The sequence below is a fragment of the Nuphar pumila genome, chromosome 13 (assembly GCF_984573655.1).
Source record: "Nuphar pumila chromosome 13, dmNupPumi1.hap1.1, whole genome shotgun sequence".
NCBI lineage: Eukaryota > Viridiplantae > Streptophyta > Magnoliopsida > Nymphaeales > Nymphaeaceae > Nuphar > Nuphar pumila.
In genome coordinates, this window is record NC_143261.1 from 72723779 (window position 1) to 72745081 (window position 21303).

General features: G+C 36.3%; 1 protein-coding gene across 1 annotated transcript; it reads right to left on the reverse strand.

The window, feature by feature from the left end:
- Positions 1-972: 972 nt before the first annotated feature.
- LOC149818694 (cell division protein FtsZ homolog 1, chloroplastic-like) lies at positions 973-20601 on the reverse strand. Its single transcript, XM_089985986.1, has 6 exons — positions 20050-20601; positions 18242-18341; positions 17831-18060; positions 16543-16710; positions 16154-16387; positions 973-1400 (listed from the first exon to the last, which is right to left on the reverse strand). Exons 1-6 carry the CDS (start codon positions 20308-20310, stop codon positions 1155-1157), a joined length of 1239 nt encoding a protein of 412 aa, XP_089842112.1. The 5' UTR covers positions 20311-20601; the 3' UTR covers positions 973-1154.
- Positions 20602-21303: the final 702 nt, after the last annotated feature.

The window sequence follows — 21303 nt, forward strand, 5'->3', positions numbered from 1 at the left end:
ATTGTTAGATCTCTTGGATGAGTTCAACCAGAATGGCTGTCTCTTAATGAAATCAATAGGTCATCATTCATTCTTATTCCCAAAGATTCATAGGCTGAAGGTATCAACAGATTTAGACCCGTCTCCTTCTTAGGGATTATCCACAAGATCTTGGCCACCATTCAGTCGTACACAGCAAAGACCAAGTGTTTATGCTGAAGGTGCACCTTGAATAAAGCTTTTGGTGCAGATTGATCCAGTACCAGGAAACTCCAGTTGAATCTGAATCCAGACAATCTTCGAATAATAATGTCCGTATCCCACCCCTTTATGTCCCTGCTACGATACAGGAAGAATTACTACATTGGGGAGAGAGGGTGGATGCTGAGGCTACAAAGAGTGGTCATTAATTAATAATTTGCAGAAAATACAAACAAATTTATTTGACGTGGCAACGCTGGGAATTCTGATTAGACTGGATCAGATAAATTCCTGGAATACTAGTGATCAATCTTGTATGAAATGAGAATTAATCTTGTTCGGTACAATCGTAAGCAGCGTTTTTGCATTTTGCCTCTAAATCACTCCTAGTCATTTCAACTAAAACATTGATCACTCACCGCTTTGTTTTGCCTGTAAAAGATGGAGATACGTGTTATCTAAAAACCCTATGTTGTTATTTATCAAGCTTACCATGGAAACACCAGCAAATATAAGTATACGAACCTTATAGAATCTTAGAATGATTGGGATATTACACCAATGACTGGAAATCTAGGCTTATTTTCCATTCCTAATATATTGGAGACCCTGTAATGCTTTTTCCAGCGCTAGAGAGACTTCGTAAGCATGTTTATGAGGATGTTTTTTTTTCTTTTCTCATCGATTTATGGTTAGGTTAGGCCCCAGTTGGATTTTTAACCCAAGATCCACAGGTAAGAAGGTTCAAATCAAACGACCATTGACCCGTCGAACAGATACATCAGCTCCATCTTGAAGTGAAAACATAAACCCTTGAAAGAAGAGAGAAACAAATACAAATGAAAGGGAGTCTGAAATGCACAACACAAAAACCTTTATACAAGGAAAAAACTGCCTATTTACATTGCCTCCCTTCGCAATGTACTACCAAAATCAATACAGTGACCTTTGTTAAGAAAGAGAAAAGGAACAATTCAGAAGAAAATCTTGCGAGATCTCAAAGGATGTGGAGGTGAGTCGGGAATCTTGAGTGGTGGAGACCCCTTCGTCTCTTGGCCATTCAGTAGTTTGGCAGCCTTGGGGTCTGTCAACAGAGCTTTTTGAAATGTCTGTGAGAAGCCCGTTGCGATTATTGTCACATGAATCTCCCCAGTATAGCGATCATCAACAACTGCCCCAAAGATTATATTCGCACTAGGATCTGCCAGACTAGTTACAACCTGCAAATCATGATGGAGAGGTGTATATGTTTTATGATCAGTAGAGGACTGAATTAACAGGAAAACTCATCCAGAAAATACATGCATTAAATTTACCAATTGGAAACCCAAACACAAAATATTTATTAAAACGTAATCAGCTGCCAAATGAAAATGCGGAGAAAAGATAAAGTACAATAACAAAAGGTTAGTCAAAGGCAAATGGAAGGTACAAAGGAACACACACACCACGAACCAGCCTTCATGCACACTGAAAAACAGACAAAACAGCCATCAAATTAAGACTGGGCAGAGCTCCAAGCCAGCACAAAAGCAACCTTTAGCAGCTTCTACACACACTACGAACCAGTATTCATGCATACCAAAAATCACACCAAAAACAGCTATCCAGTTGAGAAGATTGGGCAGCTCTCATTTAGCCTGCACAAAAACAACTTTTAGCAGCACTTTAGAAGCACAATTAAAAGTCATTTTTGCATGATTTCCCAAGATCTGATGCTCCACATTGGTCCATGCAAGTATATATAGAAATGGGCATGTCCAAATTGAAAAATAAAAAAGACCATTACTGGTGGTCTTGACTTTCACTGAAGATTGTTTTTTGCAGCTTTTAGCACACACTCGTCCATTGGGCTTCGCCCTTTAGGATATATATATATATATATATATATATAGAGAGAGAGAGAGAGAGAGAATCTTTATATATGGGCTATGCATGTGCTTGGGATAAACCCATGATTGTGTGATGCTTGAAAGAAATGAAAGAATGTTCTAGCATACCATATGATTTTAGCATAAACCGAGTATGCCATGCATTAGAGCATGACATATAAAGTAAGCATGATATGAATGAATCGTGCATAAGAGCACGAATGAATTCTAACAAAAATCATGCTTAAGAGCATGGATAAATTATGTCATGTATGGTACATAAGATCATGGATAAATTGTGAAATGTATCATGTATAAGAGCATGTTGTGTGTGAAAAATATGCAAGCTTAGGCTATCTATGAACGCAATAAACAAACCGTTATAAAAAAAAATAATGGCACTGAAAATATGACCTATGACCTTAATGAAAGATAGCCCTAAACAATTGGTCCATTATGAAGCATCGGTGATCCAGGCTCTCAAGATGGCTGGTTTCATCCCAACTTCACGAGATGTTAGTGCCTCGAGTTCTACCGGAGAGAGGGTAAGCAGTACAAGCCTCGTGGGACATTGAAAACTTATAGAGGGCTCCTCTCATCCTTGTCCCACGAAAGTTAGGGAACAGGTCTACCTGCGAGTCCTAGGCAGTAGCAACACAACTCTGCAGATGCATGCTCGATCTTAGCCTGACGATTTATCAGGTCAAGGCTGATACAAGAACCACGGGTCCATCTCCCAATCACTGCACTACATAATTGATCGCTTGGGATAGACCCAATTAAGCTTTCGAAAAAATACTAAAATACATAACATAATGAATACCTCAATGGTTGTTTCTGGGTGGCTATACCCTCTTTCGTACCAAATGAGTTCAACTAATTTAAGAGGAACACTACCTTAGTAACTTAGAAACATATATCGTATTCTTTTTGTCATACACGTTGATAACATGATTGAAGCATATAGTGAGTTAGAATACATGCTAGTGCATATGAACATGAAGCAATTGTTGTATGCTAGTACGTGTGAGCATGATGTTTAATAAATGTTAATGCATGTTAGTATGTTGAATACTTGAAGAATACAAGTGCATGTGCGCACAACACTATTGATAAATGTTAATTTACGTATGGGTATCTGCGTAAGTGCAAATGCTAGTGAAATGTCCCAAGATAATATAATGTGGGATGCATATGTGCATATGAAACAACTACATGTCATATATTGGATTGAAAAAGAATCACACATTTTTTAATGCATATGAGTTATGCTTGTGTTATGAATGCATAAGGATTATGCTTATTGTTTGTGAGTATTATGAATACTTGCTTGGATGAATGTTTTGACAGGACGTTTATCTTTGTCCATCACTTGATTAAGGATGTATGAAACATTATGTTTATGGCCTTGAATACCTGATCTGTTTTCTTCAAGTTGGGTATTGGTGTATCCCATTAGGCAAGTTGTATTGATGCCCAAAAGCATTTATAGATATCATTCTTGATGATTGACGCAAAGGGCGGATGGCATCACGAGGGCTACATTGTTACCTTCTTCGATCTTTTGGGGAGAACAGTCGCGTTATTTTCAGACTTGTGTTTTATTTTAAGGACTTGTAAAGATCGATAAACTTGTTTTTATATTTTAAAATGAGAGTACATTGTAAACGTTAAAATTTGTTTATGTATGTGGTTTGAAAACATCCCATATGGTTATGTTTCCTTATATGTTTCTCGTTTGTGACCCCACTCAAAGATTTTAATCATTTTGAGAATAACTCATTTTCGCATTATCCTTAAGACTTTGTTTTTGTTATGGCTTTCCTTCTATAATAAAATCCATTGGGTTGGATTAGGGGTGGTTCTGTACTGAACCTGATGCTAGTAGCATAATAATACGCCCGCGTGTGCGGCGGTGCTTCTAGCATTTGGTACAGTTGGAACATAGCTGTTATTAAATCCGTTGATAAATTACATTTTGGAAAGTTTTAACCAACCAGTATAATAAAAAAAACCTCTTTCAAAATGTGAAAGTTCTAAAAGGTTAGATTTTGGGGCTGTTACCCTGCTGGCCTAGCTCAGCCCTATGAGTCTGCAAACTCAGCCTGAGTCCTGTGACAACGTAAATGATCACAGATGATGGGGCGCTCTTGGCCGGCCAATCTGCTGGCTTGGACGCAGGCAGCAAGAGGGAGGGTTGCTGGCTGTTCACATTCACATCTAAGCAGCTGCTGCCCTCATGTTTTATATATATATATATATATATATATATATATATATATATATATATATATATATATATATAGAGAGAGAGAGAGAGAGAGAGAGAGAGAGAGAGAGAGAGAGGACAACAAAGAGGAGACAACAAAGAATAAGAAGAGTTGGGGGAGAAAGGATCACTTTTCATCAGAAGGCCAAAAAAGGCCTCATATGGTGCAAATGCTGATTTCTTCTTGCCAGCCATTTCACAAATGAATTTGGGTCGCCTTCTCTCAATTTCTCATTGTGCAGCTCACTTGATTGCTTGATGAAACCTTTAGTATCTTGTAAGATCGACTTGGTTGGATCACCATATCCTCCATGTAAGATCTTCAACTTCATGTGCGTTAGATTTTGATAACTTATTGGCCCAAGACTTTCTTTGGTTACCATGATTGAGCATCATGGCATTCTCAATTTGATTGTGAATGCCTTCTCTTAGATGTTGGAACGCAAAGGATCAACTGTTAAAATGTAAACTGTAATATATATATATATATTATTTAATATTATTATATTTTCTTTTATTATTTTCTTTTTCTATTTTTCTTTATTTTCTTTTTTAGCATCTAGTTCAATAGAAACTAGATATTTGATCCAGTCAAGTTCCTGTTGGAACTTGACTGTGCAAATAGCTGTTGGACTGTAGTCCAACAGCTATAATAAATGTTGTTGGACTATAGTCCAACAGCTATAATAATAAATGTTGTTGGACTGTAGTCCAACAGCTATATTAAGAGACGTTGGAATCCAACGTCTCTTTTTGGAGAGCTCAAAATGAGCTCTCCTCTCTCTCCCACTTTTTTGTATATATAGGGGTGAACCCCTTCAATGTAAATAACCATGCTTCTTAAGCATTTTGTTCATGAATAAAGTATTATTTATTTTTCAAGTGTTCTTCCCTTTATACCCTTTCAAGGGTCATGCTTGTAGTGTCTCCAATAGACACTTGTTTGTGAGTTATTTCTGCATTTGTTGAAGACCACCATTTCATTACATGGTATCAAAGCTACAAAATCCATAGATCTTGAAGTGCTTCCGCCTCGATTTCCGTGCCACATTTACAAAAGGTGTTTCATCACCTTGTTCTTGGCTCAAGAAGATTTGTTTGAAGAAAGGCGAACTTGTGCTACAAAAAATTTTGGTTTTGTATCCTCTCTTATTCCTTTGTCTACTCTTTTTCTTTTCTTTTTATTTTTCTCTCTCTCTCCTCCTATTTATTCCTCTCTTACCCTTGTAAAAGATGGATGACAATGATAAGATCACCATCATTCCTATGAAGTTAAATGATACTAACTATGTAATGTGGGCTTCGATTATGAAGCACCACATTTGGGGAAAAGGTTTATGGGGTATAGTGGATGGTTCCGATTTGGAACCTAAACTATCTCTTACCAAGAAAGAGGGTGATAAAGAGGTTCCTCTAACGGAAGAAGAGAAGAGTAAGGCGTTAGCCACTTATGAAAAGAAATGGAAAGAATGGAGGATAGGGCATGCAAAAATTATGTCATGGCTCATCAATAGCATAGACATTAAAAAATGCTCTAGTCTAGCTAAGTTTGAGCATGCCGATAAGGCTTGGAAATACCTCAAAAACATGTATTCCCTTAAAGATATTGCACATGTATGCAATTTACAAGATAAAGTTCGGACAATGACTCAAAAAGATAAAACTATTCGAGAATATTATAATGAGTTGTCCGAACTTTGGGAAGAGTTGGCTCTTCTTGAGCCCAAATGGCATTGTGCCGAAGACATCGAGCTTCGCCAAAAGCAACTCGATATGGAACATTTCTATCAATTTGTGAATGGTCTAAGGCCGGAGTTTGAATCCACCAAATCGGCCCTTTTACATCGTGGAAAAATTCCTTCTATTGTTGATACTATATAAGAGCTCACTATGGAGGAAAATAGACTTAGAAAAAGTACTCCAAAAGTTGATGATGACTCCGTTTTAGCTGTATCTAGACCGGGGAATCATACTCGTATTTACAAGCCGCCTCATTTTGGAAGGCAAAACGACGACTTTGATAAAAGAAAAGTTATTTGTCATCATTGTCATGAACCGGGGCACTATAGGCCTCAATGTCCAAAGTTAAAAAGAAGAGAAGAAAAAAGAGTTGCATCTGTTGAATCTGAGTCAAAAGATCAAGATGCACCTGTGTCTATGGCTCAACTGATGGAAATCCTTCAACCTCTTCTCAAAGGGGTATCCTCCTCAACCGAAGCCTCAACTGGAGTGGCAGTTGCATCTTTCTCCGGTCCAGGTAACTTTCCTTGGCTTTTAGATTCTGGTGCTTCTTTTCATATGACCCCAAATATTAATAGTCTATCCGAATGTCTTAAAAATAACTCAAGTGTGTCAAAGGTTTTTACAGCCGATGGCACATCTCTCGAAGTAAAAGGAATAGGATGTTTTGAAAATCTTCAAAAATCCAAAAGATTTTTTATCCCAGAAGTTAGATATATCCCTAAACTTAATTTGAATCTCTTATCTGTCTCGTAAATATCTGATTATGGATGTAATATCTCCTTCTCTTCTCATGGTTGTTGGGTACAGGATCGTCAGTCAGGGAAGCTGATTGGGGAAGGCCATAGAGAAGGACTTTATTACATGGACTTTTTGGAATTACCCAAAAATGCATTTTGTTATAATATTTAGAAATTAGAATTGGATTTATGGCACAAAAGGCTTGGCCATCCTCATATGTCTAAAATTCAATATTTTCCAAGTTTGGAAAAATTTTGTAATTCTAAAAATTTTTCTTGTAAAGACTGCATTCTTGGCAAAATGAAAAGGTTACCATTTCTTAGTAGAACTTTTATTTCCTCACGACCACTTGAGTTAATACATTCGGATGTTTGGGGCCCCGCACCAGTTATTTCCAAAGGTGGTTATACATATTATGTCATTTTTGTTGATGACTTTTCTAGACATACTTGGATTTATTTTCTTAAACATAAATCTGATGTCTTTGCTAACTTCCAAATATTTCATAAAATGGTTAAAAATAAGTTTCAAAATGATATTTCTATTTTTCGCACTATTCAGGGGGAGAATTTATGTCCAACGAATTCAAAGACTATCTCAATTTACATGGTATTACACATCAAAGATCATGTCCACACACTCCACAACAGAATGGCCTAGCCGAACGCAAACATCGGCACATTATGGAAACTACTAGGACATTGCTAATTGCAAATCAAGTTCCAAAAAGTTTTTGGGCTGAAGCGGTCCTAACTGTCACCTACCTCATTAATAGGATGCCATCTTCCTCATTAAAGAATACAACTCCAATAGAAAAGCTTGTTAATTTAACTCCAGATTATTCTAGATTAAGAGTCTTTGGATGCAAATGTTTTGTTTTCACTAACAGAAATGACAAACTCTCTCCTCGTGCAATCCCATGTGCCTTTTTAGGATATGCTGATAATCAAAAAGGCTACAGGTGTTTCGATTTTCAAAATGACAAATTATATGTGTCAAGAAATGTATCTTTTTTGGAAAAAGAAAGTTTCTTTGAATTTGAAAAATCCAAGGACGTCACTGAATACTCGTTTTTAATTGATCCAACTTCAAAATCCAATGAATGTGATGTTGGATGTGACCTTGACAATGATCAAAGTCCTATTGTTGTTGAAAATGATGATAATAAAGAGCAAATCCATAGGGATGTTAGTCTACAATATTCAAGACGTAGAGAGCAAAATCTTCCATGTGCATTACAAAAATACTCTGAAGTCTCACCTAGAAGAACGTCTAGAATCTCTAAACCTCCAGAAAAATTTGTGTCTTATGAATCTTTTTCACCCACGTATAGGGCCGCCATTACATTAATACAATCATATGTTGAACCATCATCCTATTCTCAAGCAAAAAATCATATAGAATGGATAGAAGCCATGAAAATAGAATTGGATGCACTAGAAAAGGCCAATACTTGGACGATACAAGATATTCCTCCGGGTAAGAAACCTATAGGTTATAGGTGGGTATACAAAGTCAAAACCAAAAGTGATGGGACCCTGGAAAGATATAAGGCCCGTTTAGTAGCAAAAGGATATGCCCAAGAGTATGGCATCGATTATGAAGAAACATTTGCTCTTGTGGCCCGTATGACCACTGTTAGAACTTTAATAGCCTTGGCCTCCATTAGAACATGGCCTATCTTTCAATTAGATGTCAAAAATGCTTTCCTGAATGGGAATCTTGTTGAAGAAGTATACATGGAAGCCCCACCTGGTATTAGTATCCCTAAGGGTAAAGCTCTTCGTCTAGAAAAAGCTCTTTATGGACTTAAACAGGCTCCAAAAGCCTGGTATGACCGATTTAGTCATGTTATGCTTGATATTGGTTTTCAACCTTGTTTAACTGACACTGCTTTGTTTGTTAAGAAATCTGATGCAGGCATCATTATTCTTCTTCTCTATGTGGACGATATGATCATCACCGGAGGCGACAAACAGGGAGTTGCAAATATCAAATCTCTTCTTAAAACTCACTTTGAAATGACTGACTTAGGTTTATTAAGATATTTTTTAGGCATTGAAGTTGCTTATTCCCCTCGGGGGTATTTGATATCTCAATCTAAATTTGCTCTTGATATCGTTTCCAGGTCTGGAATTACAGATGATAAGAAAGTAGACACTCCAGAAGTTGTCAATGTTAAAATGAAAATTGATGATGGAGAACTTCTTGATGATCCTACTCCTTATAGACAGCTTGTTGGAGCTCTTTCTTATCTTTCCATTACTAGGCCAGATATAACTCATGCGGTTCATACAGTCAGTCAGTTTCAGCATGCTCCCACCTCCGTGCACATGGGAGCGATTTTGCGTATTATTAGATACTTAAAATCCTCTCTTTCACAAGGACTCTTCTTGTCTGCTTCATCTTCATTAAATTTAGTTGCATATACTGATGCTGACTGGGGAGGTGATCCCAATAATAGACACTCAACTACTGGTTTTTGTGTGTTCCTAGGTGAAACCTTAATTTCGTGGAGGTGCAAGAAGCAGCAGAAAGTCTCTCTTTCCTCCACCGAAGCTGAATACAGAGCCATGACAACCACCACTATGGAGGTTGTTTGGCTCAGACGATTGCTAGCGGATATGGGAGCTAAAGCAACACAAGCTTCAAAGATGTGCTTTGACAACAAAAGTGCGATCTACATTGCAAGCAACCGGACATTCCATGAGCGCACTAAATACATTGAGATGGACTGTCACTATGTCAGAGAGGAATACTTACATGGAACCATTGATCTACCATATGTTACATCAGAATATCAATTAGCAGACTTCTTCACCAAGCCTCTCGCTGCTCCCAGATTTCACTTCCTCTTAGACAAACTTTCGCTCATTGTACCGTAAGTTTGAGGGGAAGTGTTAAAATATAAACTGTAATATATATATATATATTATTTAATATTATTATATTTTCTTTTTCTATTTTTCTTTATTTTCTTTTTTAGCATCTAGTTCAATAGAAACTAGATATTTGATCCAGTGCAAATAGCTGTTGGACTAGTCCAACAGCTATAATAAATGTTGTTGGACTATAGTCCAACAGCTATAATAATAAATGTTGTTGGACTGTAGTCCAACAGCTATATTAAGAGACGTTGGAATCCAACGTCTCTTTTTGGAGAGCTCAAAATGAGCTCTCCTCTCTCTCCCACTTTTTTGTATATATAGGGGTGAACCCCTTCAATGTAAATAACCATGCTTCTTAAGCATTTTGTTCATGAATAAAGTATTATTTATTTTTCAAGTGTTCTTCCCTTTATACCCTTTCAAGGGTCATGCTTGTAGTGTCTCCAATAGACACTTGTTTGTGAGTTATTTGTGCATTTGTTGAAGACCACCATTTCATTACATCAACCACAATGGAGATTCGTCATGCCAAATCAGCAAGGCTTGTGGCAATCACAGAAATCTTGTCTGCCATGGTTCAGTTGGTTTCTCAGAGTTCGTGCAGAATGTCTGCCATGTCATGCTACATGCGCACGGTGTCAACCTTGGTTTGCAGCTTTCACAGAAACATGGTAGTTCCTAGAACCATCAGCTCTGATACCAAGTATCTTGAACTGGTTCGATCTGCTCGCCTAGCTCAGCCATACAGGTCTTTGAAAAGGGAAAACTCAGCCTAGCATCCATCACAAACAAAGGAGTGTATGTATGTTGGGAGTCTATTGGCCAACCAATTGGCTGGTGTGGTTGGTGCCAGCTGTTCATAGCCATCGCAGCAGCTGTTGGACTCACGCTGGAGGGATAGAGAGAAGGAGGGAAACAATAGAAGAGGAAGAAGACGAGAAGAGAAAAAAGAGAGGGAAAAAGAATAAAAAAGAGATGCCCATGGAGACAAACAAACACGTGCCTGCCAGTCTTCACAATATATAGTCACCAATACCACCAATATTTTGAAAGCATCACCATAACATAGATATCATAATATAGTTTTTCAAAAATTATTATTTTGTATATTTTGTGTACTTTCTAAATTTTTGTTATTATATATTATGAACTCCTCTAACTGTTTCTTTATATTTTCATAAGAAAACACTACTACAAATCTATGCCTTTTATTACTGAACTTCCAAGATGTTTTTGAGAAAAACCTTACCAAGAAATTGCCAAAAACGATATTGGTGATATACATATATACATATATATATATATATATATATATAATTTTTACGATGGATTGTATCTACAATATTGACCTAGCAAAACCTTTTTTTTCTTTTTCTTTTTAATCTAACCTCATAAATGTGGTCTACATGCTCCATTTAGTAGGAATTAGCTTTTGGATTGCTGGAATCCAATGTGTGAACAGGCTTTTCAGGTGATGCAAAAATCAACAGTCATGAATGCAATTTTTTCTGACATAAAAAAAATATGTTTTTTGGTCAAAAAAACACAATTCACTGGTTGATTCACACTAAATTGAACATGCTGAACATAACCATAATGTTAAATTGAGTAAAAAAACTTTCATCACGAGATTCTGACCAGATTGTAGGTAAAATCGACTATAGCAAATACATATCCACATATAGTGTGATGGGAACCTCAAAAATGAAATATGCAAAATGGGTTTTCTAGTGTTTTTTTTTTTAATTCTAACCATACAAATGTGATGTGATCTACATGTTTGATTTTTAGTGATTGACCCTTGGGTCATTTGAATCCTACACAATAGTCGGTTTTTATAGGGTTTGAAAAATCAATGATCCAAAATCTCTGTAAACTTTCAAGGCTCAAAAGATCCTTTTTTATTAGAAAAGCATGATCTAGGGGTCAATATCTAACAAATCAACCATGTCCAACACATCTACGAGTCAGAATTGCAAAAAAAACCCTGGAAAGCCCATTTCAACCCATTTGGAATGTTCCCATCTCTCTCTCTCTCTCTCTCCATATATATAGTCACAAATATTATCTCGACAAGGCAATTTCTCAAAATAATATAGGATTAGTTGATAAATCTCAAGGAAAATCTTGAGAAAATTCAGCTTAAAAATAAAAAAATATAAAATAGCAGAAATAAGTAAGAAGATGACATGTTTAGATAATAAAGTAAACATATAACAAAAGAAACAAATAAAAATTATAAAAGGAAAAACGAAAACATATTTAAAATATAGAAAAGAAGTAAAAAAGTGAAAGTAACTGATAATATTGTGATATTATCTCGATATATAAATTTTTAGTGTTTTCAAAATAACACGAGATTTTGCCTTTAATATTGTTTTATATATATGGGAAAACGTTTGCTACAAACATTTGTAGGTACAAACACCACTGGATCTCTATGGCACAACTTGTTCTAATCCAATCAAACCTCATAGATGGATTCAGCATGTTCAAAGGATCGACTTTTGAAATCATGTTTTTAAATGAAAAAAACATGCTTTTATGATCAGAAAACTATCGAACATTGTAGGCCATTGATTTTTGAAGCCTTATACAAACCTGCCCATAAGCCATAATCAGGAAATTTAAGAGCCGATTCACACTAAGAAAAACATGTAGATCACATCTATAAGGTTGGTTTAATGAAAAACAACCAAAAAATGAAAAATAAGAGGCATTTATACTTACAAACGACTAGCAAATATGGCCACTGTGTATATACAAGTGATGTTTTCAAAATATTGTGATATTATCACTAAATTCAAAAAGTGTTTTTAAAGGACACAATATTTTGAAAATATCAAAAATTTATATATATTGCAATATTATTGTCATACTATCACAATATTATTGTGATATATAGGTGTCTCCTTTAGCCTCGTGTGAGGTGAAAAAGGAGAAAAGAAAAGAAGGAAAGAAGGAAGAAGGAAAGGAAAGAAGAAGCAAAGAAGGAAGAAGGAAAGGAAAGAAGAAGCAAAGAAGGAAGCAGGAAAGGAAAGAAGCGAGGAAAGGAAGGAAAGGAGGAGGAGGAAGAAGGAAAGAAGGAAAGAAGGAAGGAAGCTTGTCCAAAATTTCTGTTTTTCTTACTTTTTCAATTTTGTCATTTTATTTTTTTAAACGCTGAGATTTTCTTGAGATTTACTGAAAACCAATAATATCCCGAGATTTTGCATCACCGAGATATAGCCCAGACTGATATTTGTGATTATATATATATATATATATAGTGAGGGAGAGAGAGAGAGGGGGGAGGACAAGTCTTTGGTCAAGATTGTGCACCACCACAAAGTTAGTCATGTATTTTTAAGCAAATCTAACCACACAGGCAAATTTGTCACCATCCAATTACTATAAACATACTTTTAACAAATAAATCTTGATAGAGAAATAGAGAATTAAATCCTAACAAGGATAAAAATGAAATGTCCAGATGAACTAAACCATATCTATTGAAAAGGTTTTTCACATCCAAATTACTTAGGTCAAGATTTGGATCTACGTTTGACTATAACTAGCTATATGTAATTAGGCTTGGTTGGGTCTAGATATGGAATCAAACAACTACAGATCTATATTACATATTACTATGAACCAATTAGGTTGGATACACTGTGTATCAGTATAAATAATATATATGGATACCTAGTGCACTTTTTTAAAATCCTCATTGAGATCCGAGTCAATTTTAAACAGGCCAAACCAAAGTCCCCTATAACTCTACTGAGGAGGTTGGTCAAATACTCTACTGAATCCACTTTAATCACAAGATCTACCAAATGGAATCCAATATGCACCTGGTGAATCTATGTAAATTTTAGTTGAATCCACATGTGAATCCAAGTCTACAAGTGTTAATCGAAGTTGGAACGATAAACCCATTCAAAATGGACTTAGGTTGAAAAAAATATATTCATAAAAATATGAATTGTCCCAAGGGGATGTAACTCTAATCTAGGATGGACTTTGTAGGTTAAACAAAAATTTCGCTTTTGGTTGGATCTGTTTTAGATTACATGGATAGAATTAGATGGACTAAAACTAAATGCACCCATTTGTGATTTAAATCCATGTACCATTGTTGAACCCAAATGGTGATATGATTGAAATAAAGAGTTTCAGAACCATAGAAGCAACTACAGACCCATTGGACTTGAGTTCAACTGAGTCCAAATTCAACCTAATGTTACATCGGTTGCATCTGAATCAGACCTGAGTCCACAGGCATTAACATTGTGTCACAACCAGACCACACTGTATCTACACAACATTTGTATTGGACACTTGAATTGGATTGAATTCAATCCATTCAGGTAAATTCATGTTAATTTCTAGTCGAGGACCCCTGTAGACAGAACAAAACAAATTTGTCGTAACCTGGAAATGGTAATCTTAAAATGAAAACATAAACAATAAAAAAAAAATCTGCCCCCATCTATAGAAATTGGGATGCTTTTGTTTATTTTAATTTATGATCCTCAAATAGAGATAATAATAGTTCATCCAATCATAAAAACTGTGATGCTTTTGTTCCTACAGTAGTAATATCATAAAGTACTTACATTTGTGTTTGTTAAACAGGATCATACATTCTTCACAATGTCATGCAATATTTTGCTGGACTTATAGAATGTCTCAAAAAATTGAATGAATTATTTTCATATCCAGTACCATGGTGTAGAAAGTAAACTTTCTATTACAAATGTCATACATTTCTTGAATGTTGCATAAAGAACCACTGCCTTTGAATGTTGCACATATAGTTTCATTATTTATTCTTCATTAATAAAGTGATTTAGGAATTTACTAACATAAAATATATATTATGATCTCCATCTCTAAAAGAAGACGCACACGCTTATTATCCTATTCCATTTCCCAAATGATTCCAATCATTGCTCCCTTTCGCTTCCCACATCCTGAATCCACTGAAAGTTTATATTTCCTTCTTCCTATTCACTGTCTTGCTCTGACAACTGTGAAGCCAATCAATAATAATAGACAACATTGAGACCTATCTATGGCTTAGATTTGCAAGTTTATGCAACCATATTGGGTGTGTTGTACTTAGGGGTGTCAGCGGGTCGGGTTTGTTTCGGACCCAGGTGGAACCAGACCTGGATCCAATTTTCGGGTATGGTATTGGGTCTGGACCTGGGTCTAATCGGACCCACAAGAAACCATACCCGGACCTGATAAGAACTACATGAACCAGACCCGGGCCATACCCGGTAAAACAATATTTTTTATCATTTTTACATTGAAAAATTGCTGGTCTTAATCGGAACTCAGGTAGGGCCCCTGGTATAAAATTTTACAAACTATACCTGGGTCCATGTATTAATCGGACCTTTGGGTCCGGACCCAGGTCTTAATTGGGTCTTCTTATTTATCACCATACCTGGACCATATAGGGTTTAGCACGGGTCGGGTCCAGGTAAACCCGACTCGTTGACACCCCTAGTTGTACTGTACATTTATAGTTACATAACAGCTCAGTACTTAGAAATGATTGATCAGACATATATTAGAACTAATTAGTAAATAATGTAATGTTGCATGACCAAAGCAAAATTAGTTGGCATCAAGAATGCATCTAGTTTAATTTTATGTTGTCTCATTATTGTGTTATTATATCCTTTTAACATGCTTTACTCAATTATGAAAATTCCATTTGTGATTAGACAAAAAATTTATACTTGCAAGTTCAAAGCAATGCACGGACCACTTGGCATATTTTATTAAAAGTGCATATAGGAACTCTGTAAGTACATGAAAACTGTTTATTACAAACCAATAAATAAATATAATTCACAGTATAAGACTTAAAAAATCAGTATTTAAGGCAAAAGGGAGAAAGCAGGTCAGATCTGAAAACAGACCCGACAAAATCCAAATGGAATGCAGTATGAGATGCTGAATATGGTCTCTCCTATTTATTGTGCTAAATAATTAGTAACTTACTAAAAATGAAGAATAACAACAATAAAAGAATTACTTTTTTTTCTATCCTTGACATTTTATATTATAAAATGTTTCAGATCAGCAGTAAACTTTTCAATAGTGACAAAATTGTACTAGCAGAAACCCCCAGTGATATCATCCAGATAGATAAGCCTGAGACCGAGGACACAAGAGCTTTCTATCAAGATTATAAGAATTCATGCGGCATGCCAGTGGCTCTGGGAATTTGATCTACCCATGCATCTGATATGTTTATATATGTGCAGGCATATATCATAGAATCGAACATGCAACTTCAAAAGGTGATATAAGAAAAAAATAAGCACTTTGAAACAGTCAAAGGATACTAATGATACAGTTGAAAAACACACAAAAAGAAAAAGAAGAAAATTATTCAAGAAACGTATCAGATGCTTAAGAAATTCAACTGAGGAAGTGAAAAAGTAAGTTATTTAGAGCACCTGAGAGACTCTATTGACTTCTTGCAGAGTAATGTCCTTTCCTCCAGTGATGTTGTACACAACACCGGTAGCAGATTCAATAGACGATCCAATCAGAGGTGCCAAAGTTGCTTGCTCAGCAGCTTCTTCAGCACGATTCTTGCTAGAAGAAACACCAACCCCAAGCATTGCAGTTCCTGAGTTTTTCATAACAGCCTTGACATCTGCAAAGTCCACATTTACCAATCCAGGTATCTGCAGCACATGTTATAGCTTAAATGCATTAGGTATCATCATAGCTATCAGCAAAAGACGAGCATATGAGCATACAAGAGCCAGGAGGAAAGATAGTAAAAGACCATATATGTATTGAAAGATGGCTGGAAGAAAGAGATTTTTGAATGACTTACAGTGATTATGTCTGAAATTCCTTGCACACCTTGACGAAGAACATCATCGGCAAGAAGGAAAGCCTCCTGTAAGGGGGTTTGTTCTTCAACAACATCCAATAACCGATCATTTGGAATGACAATAAGTGTATCAACAGACTTTTGAAGATTTTCAATTGCCTCTAGTGCCTGCAATCAAGAAGATCCACAAATCACTAATGTTAAAGTTCAGGTAGATGCTTCCAAACATAAATTCTTGCCACCATACTTCAGGCAGGAAATGGGCATATGAATGTCTGAATTAACTACGGTTGCGCCTCTGTGTGTATGAAAGACAGTAACCTATGTACAACAAGAGAATGGCGAACAAGATATGCAAATCTTGGTACAATGTCATATTAACATGCCAAGCACAGAGGAAGAACATGTACTGCAACTTAAGGTACCCTTTCTTGTAACAAGTACCAAAGTCATTTTCCCAAGGAAAATAGCAGTTTCCATCTCTTCCATCTTTCTTCTTATTTTTTCATTTTTATTTTTAAATTTTTGGAAAGAAGAAAATTTTACCAGAACACAGTAACATAAAAATAGTTGATGTATCGGAAGTCAAAACCCAATTTGAGCTTAAGGATTCTCGGGCATGGCATAGAGTTCATTAACCTATTGTCCAACAACAACTACCTACATAGCTCATCATATAATTTATTTCAAAATGCAGGTGAATATAAATCATTACCTTTTTAATGAAGTTGACAGTTTCTGATTATTCTACAAAAACCTATTACCAGAAAATGTGCAAAGTATAAATGAACCTGTCAAAGATTGCAATTATATATATATATAGGATCATTGATCCCTAACCGTCCATATGGTGTAGACAACACTGATTTTTGATGTTTTGAGTCGTATTTGGCAAATATGACCCCACAATGTGTTCAGTGTAATTCATTTGCTAGGAATTGACTTTTGGATCGTGTTTGTGCAATGTAAAATTTTAATTCTATGAGTCCATAATTTTATAAAAATTCAAAGTCATTGATTTTTGAAGCCTTATAAAAACCAGCTCCCATATCATAATCAGATGACCCAAACACCTATTCCTACTAAACAGACCATATAGATAACACCTGCAAGATCAGATTCTCTAAAAAATAGTATCAATTGAAAAATTAAGACTGTCCACACCCTCCTACAGTTAGGAGGAACCAATATATATATACATATATATTTCAAAATTCAGTAACTAAAAGAACTATGATAGTCAAATGACCAATCAAATCAAAAGCAAAAGCCTTCATGAAACACTTGCCTGCAAGGACCTTTTACGACCTTCAAAACTAAAGGGATAAGTAACCACACCAACAGTCAAATAGCCAGCATCCTTTGATATCTGTGCTACAACAGGTGCAGCACCTGAACCAGTACCCCCACCCATACCAGCAGCAATAAACACAAGATCAGAATCTTTGAGGGCATCCGAAATTGCCTTTTTGGATTCCTCTGCAGCTTGCTCTCCAAGTAATGGATTTCCACCAGTACCTGCACCTCTGAATGGAAAAAATTAATTGATACCGAACAGTTAATGTAATTAAAGGGTAATAGGTTAATCCATATGTTAAACATCATCTAAGATACTGATGTCTGTGCAGGCATTTGAAAGAAATAAATCAAGATAACATTGCCTGATACTGTAAATATTTTTTCAGCATGAATAACTGACCTAGTCCACGAGTCAACATTTGTCCAATTTGTAGTGGATTCTCTGCAGCTGAATGCTTAAGCGCTTGAGCATCTGTATTAACCGCAAAGAACTCGACACCCTGATTTGGAAGGTAGTAAAAGGGAGCATCACCACATCATGAAAAAGGTAGAAAACAAGTGACTAAGAAAAGATAGTAACATGCTAAGGGAAATGATTTAATCAATAGACTGGAAGCATGCTTCTCTTTTTCTTTTCTTTTCTTTTCTTCTTTTTTTTTTTGCTTTTTGGGTATGCAAGCTTGGGGAATAATCCCCGTGGGATCAAAGCTGGGACCCTCTGTTGTGATATATAGTGTGACCTAATCATCCAACTATCTCATTGATCCCAAAGCATCTTCTGTGATTATCCATCTTAGAATGTGAACTATCATGACTCTGAAGCAGGATGACAGCTACCAGCATAGTGTCTTTCATGAATGAGCTGCCAAGTGATGAAAATAAGCCCCCATTTTGATTGCATTTAACAAACTTGAACATCAACCAAACCGCCAGGCAATACTCACCACATCCAGTAATAACACTACCAACCAATCATTACGTTGGCAGGCAAAACTTTTGGTTCCTTGTATTGGCAAAAACTAATCAAACTTATTTATGGTAGAATAGAATTAATTTCAAGTCAAAAGTTTCCAACATTTCTGGCATCACCGAGTACATATAAGTCCAACTGTGTCCAGCTGTTAATTGGCTTCTTAAAATCCAAAATGCTATATCATGATATGCTTATGTAAAGTGTAACAGGAAAAGTATAAACATGTTATTCCATATGCATGAATCACGGGAAAAGCAAAATGAAAACGTGTGGAGCAAGAGCTCCAGCCAAGCAGATAACTCTCAACCACCACCTTCCCTGATGGTAACAAGACTGCAACTTGAGATGGCCAGTCCCTGAAAAAGGAAAAAAAAGGGTGGAACTATCTCTTTCCCGATGCATATGAGACAAAATAACAGCACAAGTGCGAAAAAAAATCAAAAAAAGAAAAGGAAATTTCTTCTCTTATATATAAGGGTGAGACATGACCACCTGCATATTCTTAAGCTTTAAGTACGCAAGTCACTCCAAAACAGCATACCATCAACCGTTAACTCAACCATTCATAAATCTATCTCAGTTGTAGTCAGCCCCCCATGCTTCTCACAACTAGGTCCCTTAAGCAAACTCCCAATTCTGGTAGCTTGATGACCAAGATGACTTAAATCATAGCTACGAATTGGGTAAGAAAGCTACCATGGAGAAAGGCCACAAATAGAGAGTAAGAACAGTTTCAGCAACTCCACAATATTATAGCCACCAAATAAGCATGGCAATGTGCTTAGTAGACTTGATGAATTCGAAACCATAACTCTTCCACGACTCAACTGAAGTAATTAACACATTTGAGGAAGCACATGGGGAAGGGAATCTTTTCTTATATCCAGAATTGTTCCTTCGCTAACTAAGCAAGGTTGCCATCTTCAGGCCAACAGTAACAGTCAGGTTATTAGAAGTTTATATGGAGAATCCGTAGCTCAAGCGACCTAATCTATCCTCATTAGCGTTTCCAGAGACTGCATCAACCTTGCCAACATCATATTCAGGCACGATTTCTCCATGTTCAAGCAATGCATTTGAGGAACTTCAGTGATATATGCCTAATTCTTAGCACCCCGTTTACTTTACATTGTAAGCGTTTACCGTTCGACAAGGGATCGCTGTCTCAGACCGAATTGTGTTCAAACAAAATCGCAATACAAGAAAAAGGAGGGGTGGGAGTTCGGAAACCACACCTGCAACCCACTTTTGATCATCCGGTTGACGGCATTGTTGCCACCACCGCCGACGCCGACGACCTTGATTCTGGCAGTCTCCATGGGCGTGAAAGAAGCACGGCAGACTCTGCTACCCCCGCTCCGCCTGCTGCTTCTGCTGTTACTTTTCCCCTTGCCCGACTCCCACTCGCAGATGCAGGAATCGCACCACAAGTTTCGTCGGAACCCGACACAGAATGTGGAAGAGAGGGAGAGATTCGCGAACTCCAGGACGCCCATTTCCCCCCCTTGCCCAAAGAAAAGACACTACGGAAAGAAGAAAAAGGTTGTTTGCAGTTAGGTCAGGCAAAAATGATGGATGGAAGGGAATGGAAAAGAGAACACCAGAGAGAAGCGGCCAAACAACACAAGCAAGAGGTGTGAAAAAAATAGAGGGAGGGAAGGCGGACGTGGGTTTTTGTTTGTGAGGTGGTCGGAGGACTGTGTTGGGCTGCAAGAGGAAGTAAATGGAGTTTAAGGAGTCGGTGTCGTGGCCCCTCGTTGTTGTGAAAAACGAGTGTTCAAGCACCTATTGATTAAGCAGTTGCACATCATCCATATATATTATCAATGTAAGAACATAAATAATGATTTAAAAAAAATCATAATATTTAATATTTTCATCGAAATTGAAACATAAATTCTATCAAGAGGGTTACAACATAGGTGTTCTTAACCAACAAACAAAAAGAAACAAACAATTACTAGTATAAAATTGCTAGTTTTTTTAGCATCGGTAATTTTAGATTTGCATTGTATGAAAAGTCATGCAATGCTCATTTCCCTTTAAGATAAGCAAAAACAAATTATCTTCCAACCAAAATTCCATCCTAGTAAAATGTCAAAGGCTGAAATATGAATAAAAAATTACATCAATCAAACTTATTGTTCCATTGTTGAATCGTCATAAAAAAAAACTCGTACATCTTAGTTAAGGTCATTTTCTTGATCTTCTACACTTCCTTCTTCCAAATCATATTGCATTGATTTTTTTTCCTTTAATAATGTAAATAAAAGCAAGGATACTCTACACATAGATGAAGATTTCAGTCTAAACCTTGCATTCATTTGAGTTTGGATGAGGGAGATATGTCATATGTAAGTAAGTGTAAAAGATTTGTCATGAACAGTGAACCCATTTTGACAGTATGATTTTAGAAAAATCATATTCTTTTGATTCTATATTATTTTGATCTAACATTTTTATTGTTGATTTTTGATATATCTGATAAC